The 8,045-nt window shown below is 41.1% G+C and overlaps 1 protein-coding gene across 2 annotated transcripts in view; it reads left to right on the forward strand.

Moving 5' to 3' along the window:
* Positions 1-7,290, forward strand: part of LOC128619700 (cilia- and flagella-associated protein 57-like) — a 20,870-nt gene extending 13,580 nt beyond the window's left edge. Inside the window, exons 15-23 of one of the 2 annotated variants that reach the window (XM_053644052.1) lie at positions 194-363; positions 753-926; positions 1,176-1,343; positions 1,561-1,749; positions 1,878-1,985; positions 2,164-2,295; positions 2,392-2,532; positions 5,857-5,953; positions 6,377-7,290. In XM_053644052.1, the coding sequence (XP_053500027.1) occupies positions 194-363; positions 753-926; positions 1,176-1,343; positions 1,561-1,749; positions 1,878-1,985; positions 2,164-2,295; positions 2,392-2,532; positions 5,857-5,953; positions 6,377-6,519 (1,322 nt within the window). In that variant the 3' untranslated portion in view covers positions 6,520-7,290. Of the gene's footprint in view, positions 1-193; positions 364-752; positions 927-1,175; positions 1,344-1,560; positions 1,750-1,877; positions 1,986-2,163; positions 2,296-2,391; positions 2,533-5,856; positions 5,954-6,373 lie in introns of both variants that reach the window. The other variant, XM_053644043.1, reaches the window with a different exon arrangement.
* The last annotated feature ends 755 nt before the right edge of the window (positions 7,291-8,045 follow it).

Consider the following 8,045-nt stretch of genomic DNA (forward strand, 5'->3'; position numbering starts at 1 on the left):
ATACACTCACTATATGTCAGCATAGAATGGCTTGTTTATACTTTAACATAAAGTTTGGGTCACCTGAAATTGCACTTTGAAAGCTCCGCTGCATTAGAACAATTTATTATAAAAATATAACCATTAATTTCTAGACTGCTCCTTCCTGCACTACAATAGTACAATTAAAATGCATGGCTAATTTTGTTCCCAGAGCAAAGCCGCATCGAGGGCCTGCTTGACCAGGACGAGCTGTACCATGAGCTGCAGCAGAAAATGCAGATGATGGAGAAGAACCATGCGAAGAAGCTGCGCAATACTGAGGACAGCCACCTCTGTGCCATGGAGCACATGAAACAGGCCTATGAAGCCAAGCTGCAGGAGGTAAGGAAGCCATACCGCTGAAGTGCTCACTGTTTGCATGGATGCTCCTGTTTTCTTCATTTGTTCATTATTGTTATCTGTATCTAGCTAGTTTAGCCTGTTTTTGTGGATGAAAATTTTAGTGCCAAATTTAACACATAGGACACTAGATAGGGTGCCTACATGAAGCTGAGGTACAGTTACCATTAATATTTAAGGAATAGTTGACTTTATTGTATCCTCAAAATCCGACTATTAGACACTGATATACTTGTTGCATATGTGGACCAGCTCTGTTTATAAAGTCCACTATGTGGGGAATTGGGATCCGTTTTCAGTCTAGCCTTGGGATTAGTACATTTGGAGTTTACACTGTAATGTGCATCTCCTTGTCCATCTCCATTTTACAGCTACGGGCCAAGTTGGAGCAGGAAGCGAAGAACTTTGAGGAGAAGCAGGTAAGGATTAAGGAGGTGGCTGAATCTGAGGTCATGGAACTCTGCCGCAACTACGAACACGATCTCCAGTCGGAGAAGGACATCAGGCTGAAGGCTGAGCATGAATTGAAACTCATGGAGAAAAATGTGAGTGTTTTAGGTTTTCTTAAAAATCATTGCAGCTTTTTAAAGCAGGTGCATGTGGGAATCAAACAACAGACCACAAAATGTACATTTTTACCACTTGCTAGACATAGAAATGTGTACAAAGTATACACCCGATACGTTTTAAAATCCTTGTCAACACCAGCACTGTCAATCATGATGTGATTTCACACACACACACACACACACACACACACTGTGTAAGTAATACTTGCATGTGTTTGTTTTAAGATATCACGGTACTTGAAAATGAAGCGCATGATGGAAGATCAGGAAGACACGATCCGTCAGCTGAAGGAGAACATGCAGAAACTGAAGGACCAACTCGATGATGCGACAGAACGCATCGAGGCTTTGAATAAGAAGAAGGAGGAGAAAAACAAGACCATTGATGACCAGGTGAAGTTCACACTACACACCCACACTGCTAACACTGCAAGCATTCAGTTATTCACACTTTACAGCATGTTTTGTGGCGTAATTCTCTGTTTATGTTGCAGTATACATATTTGTGTGTGGTATAAATTTAGAATAAGATATCTGTACAGCCATTAATAAATGAAGACAGATTGACCTAATACAATAAATAAGAAGGGAGTCTGTTCTGTTCCTGCAGATATGCTTCATTGAAGAACTCCAGCACATGCTTCAAAACGAGGACATGAGCTTGGAAGACAAGCAGGAAGAACTGGTCCAGATGATCTTCTGGCATAAAAAGGGTGAAGAGAAAAAGAGCTACAAAGAAAGGAGCAAAATCCAACGACTTGAGAAAGAAATACAGGAGAAGAAAGAAATGTTAGACGAGGTAAGGAATTTAACAGTATAACACTATGTCAGATTTTATACAGCAAATGACGGGTACTACTGCATTGTTATTATTATTATTATTATTATTATTATTAATGACAAGCTGATCAGAGGATGTTATTTTAGGCTGCTGCCGAGCTGGTGCTAAACAACAGGAAGAATGAGGATATCATCTATGACCTGAAGGAGAAGCTGAAATCAAACAACACAGAATTGTTCACAGAGAGACAGCGGGTTTGTTTCACCACAATATGTTTTGTTTATAATGAATCATTTCTTCGCTAATGTGTCCTCTGCTATTCCATTGTCAGGATTCGGCATGTAGTTATTACTCATATTGTTGGTGATACGGTTAATAAGCATTACAGTTTTATCACAGGTACCATTGTTTCTAATGTCGTTGTTTCCACAGGTCAGAAACATCAATATGGTGGTGCAAAAGATGAAGGATGACATCCGCAGCTGCGCACGATTCATCCAGGAGCCGATGAAGCTGAAGCAGAACTTCATAGAGCTCCATACACGCCATATACATACACAAGATGTCAGAATAATACATACACACGCACACATATATATACACACAGAGAGTACACAGCCTCGTATGCTTATACCTAACTGAATGTGATGACTGTGCTAGGGGACAATCAGAGTGAATGCTGAGGTCACGGAAGAGGAAACCAGGTACTTGAAAGACTTCCACACGATCTTGGCGCAAGAGAAGGCAAAGCATGTTAGAGATATGAAGCTTGAGAAAGATAGATACTCCAAGTTGGTGAAGGTAAGGATGATTTCTTGTCAATGTTTTTTTGCCTGATTCAAGTTTTTAAAGTGTGAAGCACCCCAGGGATCCAGCTTGTCTGTCTGTCACTCAGTCACTGACTCACTCTAAATAGCTAATAGAGTTCTGCATGAGGGGGCGTGCTTACTACACTAGCTTCTGTGTTCATCTGAGGAATGTAGGGGTGTTTTAAATATTTCGTGTGTGTGTGTGTGTATATACACACAGTGCATCTGGAAAGTATTCACAGCGCTTCACTTTTCCCACATTTTGTTATGTTACAGCCTTATTCCAAAATGGATTAAATTCATTATTTTCTTCAAAATTCTAGAAACAATACCCCATAATGACAACATGAAAGAAGTTTGTTTGAAATCTTTGCAAATTTATTAAAAATAAAAAACAAAAAAAACACATGTACATAAGCAACCTTTGCTCAATACTTTGTTGAAGCACCTTTGGCACCAATTACAGCCTCAAGTCTTTTTGAGAATGATGCTACAAGCTTGGCACACCTATTTTTGGGCAGTTTCTCCCATTCTTCTTTGCAGGACCTCTCAAGCTCCATCAGGTTGGATGGGGAGCGTCGGTGCACAGCCATTTTCAGATCTCTCCAGAGATGTTCAATCGGGTTCAAGTCTGAGCTCTGGCTGGGACACTCAAGGACATTCACAGAGTTGTCCTGTAGCCACTCCTTTGTTATCCTGGCTGTGTGCTTAGGGTCATTGTCCTGTTGGAAGATGAACCTTCACCCCAGTCTGAGGTCCAGAGCGCTCTGGAGCAGGTTTTCATCAAGGATGTCTCTGTACATTGCTGCATTCATCTTTCCCTCAATCCTGACTAGTCCCCCAGTTCCTGCTACTGAAAAACAGCATGATACTGCCACCACCATGCTTCACTGTAGGGATGGTATTTGCCAGGTGATGACTGGTGCCTGGTTTCCTTCAGACATGACGCTTGCCATTCAGGCCAAAGACTTCAATCTTTTTTCTTTCTTTTTTTTTGAGCTTTTTTAAAATTTTTATTTATATGGAACAAATGCCATACCAGCCCATGCAAGCTGTTACTATAAAAATCATAATGCATTAAAATTAGCACATTTAATATAAACCTTAGAACTCCATAACTACTGAACGAGCTACTGTTATATCCACACCTTTTGACCAATCAGAACTGAGAGTTTAGTAGCACTGTATAATAACAACATACCGTTGAAATCAAAATCATGCCATCTTTCAGAATATTCAGGACCATCCCATGCTGACAGCCGCTTTTATCATCGAGAATGTAGGTTACGCGATCTCCAACAGAGAGTGGCTCTGGGATGTTAAGCATTGGCGCTGACGTTTGGGATGCTGTGGTCTGATTCTGGTGAAAGGGACAAAAACGCCACAACCTTTCTGACATTTAAAGAAGGTTTGGTATCTGAAGGTTCCATCAGTGTGGCCTTTGCCCTTATCTTCTCCCTGCAGTTCAACTCCAAAAAATACTCCTATAATAGGATCCAGTACTGACTCAGAGAGCGGGCCGATGTATCTAACCACACCTTTAAGCCACTTGCCATTTTGCTCCACTGTGACTTCTGATCCTACAGTCAATTCTGAGGCTTGCTCCAAAAGCTCAGGCTTTGCAATTTCCTTCAGTCTGTCTTCAGGATTTTCAAGTGCCAAGAGAAATTCTGAATTCTGTCGTGTCAATGGGTGCAGAAAATGAAATGGGAAATCATCATTCAGCTTGTTTTCTATACATGTGACCGGTACGATGTCCTTTGGAAGTTTTCGAGTTGAATTTTGATTCTCCTTTTTGAAGCAAACACTTCCTTGATATAAGCAATCAAGCTGTATGGGGGTTTTTCAGTGATGATGAAGTAAATCATCTCGGGAGGCCATTGCTGATAAGCGATGCCTGTTTTATGTGTTTATCTCCAGATTTCACCTCGTTTACTTTCGATTTTATTCAATCCGCAGGTGTCTTCTGAGCTTAATAGTCTCATTATGTCCGCATTAAAAAAACCAGTAGCAGAAATCTAAGATCCATAAACATTGTTTTTCATTTTTCTGAGATTCCTACTTGCTGTAATCACTCCAGCAACAACTTTCACAAGTTTGTCCAAAGAGTTCAATCTTTGTTCAAACTTTGGTCTGAGAGTCCTTCAGGTGCCTTTTGGCAAACTCCAGGCAGGCTGTCATGTGCCTTTTACTGAGGAGTGGCTTCCGTCTGGCCACTCTACCATACAGGCCTGATTGGTGGAGTGCTGCAGAGATGGTTGTTCTTCTGGAAGGTTCTACTCTCTCCACAGAGACACGCTGGAGCTCTGTCAGAGTTTTTGGTTTTTGGTCACCTCCCCAACTAAGGCCCTTCTCCCCCGATCGCTCAGTTTGGCCGGGCGGCCAACTCTAGGAAGAGTCCTGCTGGTTCCAAACTTCTTCCATTTACGGATGATGGAGCCCACTGTGCTCATTGGGACCTTCGATGCTGCAGAAATGTTTCTGTACCCTTCCCCAGATCTGTGCCTCGATGCAATCCTTGGAGTCTTGGAGGTCTACAGACAATTCCTTGTACTTCATGGCTTGGTTTGTGCTCTTGACATGCATTGTTAACTGTGGGACCTTATATAGACAGGTGTGTGCCTTTCCAAATCATGTCCAATCAACTGAATTTACCACAGGTGGACTCCAATCGAGTTGTAGAAACATCTCAAGGATGATCAGTGGAAACAGGTTGCACCGGAGCTCAATTTTGAGTGTCATGGCAAAGGCTGTGAATACTTATGTACATGTGCTTTTGTTGTTTTTTATTTTTTAATAAATTTGCAAAGATTTCAAACAAACTTCTTTCATGTTGTCATTATGGGGTGTTGTTTGTAGAATTTTGAGGAAAATAATGAATTTAATCCATTTTGGAATAAGGCTGTAACATAACAAAATGGGGGAAAACTGAAGCGCTGTGAATACTTTCCGGATGCACTGTATGTGTATATATATAAAGGTGTAAACTGTTTATATTGTATATCATCAGAAAAACATTGCAGTCGATAGGAAACTTAACAGGCAGCCGGTGTAAACTGGAGTAATGTGATCAGACTTTACATAAGAACACAAGCTGCAGCATCACCATAAATGACCTCTTAGCATGTGAAAATACCTTAAATAAACCAAACACGAGATAATTAAACCTCTTTGTAGACAGTTTACTAATTTCAAGCTTTAATTTGATGTTTTATTGGTAGATATTTTTTGCGTCTTTCTAGAACTAAATGCGTAGACTTAGAATTATTAAAACCGTATAGAAATAGATACTTTGACAAGTTTTCCATCTGTGCAGGAGCGTGGCTTTCTGATTAATCAGCTCTATGAGCAGAAATTAATGCACGAGCAACTACTGAACAGCCTCAAAAGGAAGAATGTGCAGTGTGACGACAGTAAGTAACAGAAGAGAGACGAATATCTTTTATTATACACTTTTATTTTCTTATTTCCTTTCATAATTGTAGAAAGTAGCTGGGGGGGGGGGGGGGAGAGCCTGTGGTCATTCAGCATGTTGAGTTATATTAAAAATGTTTACAATGCATAACATACATACAGTTAAAACACCTCAGGCTCATAATAAGAAAAACTATATATAAATAGTATATAAGATGCATGAGCATACACCTCCAAGTATTTTGTAACAGCCTTAGAATCTGGTTTTAATTCATTTAAATTTTATTAGAGCGTCATGCACAACACTTTAGTCATTTTTGAAATCCGCTACAGTGAGGTACAGCACTCTGGACATGCCTAAAATGTCTTCACCTGGTTTAAAGCACTTAAAAAGCATATGCACTTTCTTTTTATTTCAGCAGCAGCATCCTCTGTGATCCCACCGGGAGAGTCCAGGCTTCAGTTGCCAGTAAACCAGAGGCTAACAAGGAATCCCCTGAATATGAGACGAGGCCAAGTTTTTGCATCGGACCATGTCAGATTTCCACCCATTAACACCACATAGAAGACCAGATGATCGCCAGGGAGGTGTCTAGTACTTGGATATACAGTAGTCTAGTGTGGGGACGCGTGCAAGCCGAGATCTGACAGTGATAGAGTGCCTAATGAGTACCTCCTTGTTTTACTTGGGCAAGCAGTAGGGTTTGGACACTGAGCGTTGGGAACAGGAACAGGGGCGGGGGCGGGGAGGAGATATCAGGAGGACTTCCCTAAATGCAGTGAGTCGTAATGACCCGGCATTCCTTGATGGCATCAACTCCAGAGTCCAGCAGTGTGGCTCAGGAGAGCTCCGCTAAAGGGGCGTAAGTCGTAGTCTCCGAGGACTCACAGAAGATAAATACAGAGGCATTAGGCGTACTGTTGGCTGTCCTTATTCTCCAGTCTTACTAACTAGTGGTGCTACTAGCCAGTACAGGCCAGCCATTGGAGAGACTGTGAAAAACCACTGCGGGGGAGTAATGTTCTAGGCTTGATAAAGCTTATAGCTCAGGTGGGTGTGAGGGGAAACTGGAGTGAACCGCAGGCTCGTACCAGACATTGATAACAAAGATTGCCGTGGATGGTTCCACATGGACACCATTTCACTTCTACTCAGTGAGACGGTGGACAGAACAACAAGGGTAATGGATGTACATACGGTGCAGCGCAAGGTGAATTAGAGAAAAATAAAGATTTTGTGGGAGGTCTCTGCATTAGAGGATATCCAGGTATTTGACACTACCCTTGGCCATCAGAAGGTGATGGAAATAATATAGAAATAAATGAAATCAACAGATGCTTGTGTTGTGCATCATTTCCACCATTTTATTTTGTATTGTTTCCTTATTCCAGACCAGAACAAATCGTAATTTTGCAGCTCTGTCCTTTGGCTCAGTTTATTAGTATCTGCGTGTGTTTTGCTGTGATGTGTGGGTGGGAACTGCGGAGAAAATGAGAAAAAACTGATTGCTGCATATATGGGGTGCTTTCACACGGGTGTCTTTTTGACCCACAGTGATGTTCCTCGAGAGGATGTTCTGACACACAGACACACACACACACACTAGATCCACCTGTGCACGTTCTAATTAAGACACAAATGGACACGAGTTTTGAATTCACCTCTGTTTTATTCGCTTAGAAACTGAAAGGAAATTCTCTTATATCATGTACTCTCATATTATGAACTGCTATCAGATAAGATAATATAATAAGATAAGGTGGACCAATATTTACTTTATGTAGAAATAATGCAGTCATCTTATTTTCTTTGAGTTTGAGAAAGGCGCTATGTTAAAAAAAAAAAAATAAAAAACATTAACAGCTCTTACTTGGTCTTGTAGTCCCAAATGTGCACGGTGAAGTCCTTTGAACAGGTGGCGACGAGGGGTTTTGATGTGCAGATGGACATCCCGGTGATGCTCTCCGAGTGAAGAGAGTGAGACAGGAATTCAAACTGGGACTTCTTACTCTGAAACAAAGGATCAACGGAGAAGCAGAAGTCAGTACATTTTCAATTCATTGGCTTTCTATATATTACTGTATACTCAT

The sequence above is a fragment of the Ictalurus furcatus genome, chromosome 2, assembly GCF_023375685.1.
Source record: "Ictalurus furcatus strain D&B chromosome 2, Billie_1.0, whole genome shotgun sequence".
NCBI lineage: Eukaryota > Metazoa > Chordata > Actinopteri > Siluriformes > Ictaluridae > Ictalurus > Ictalurus furcatus.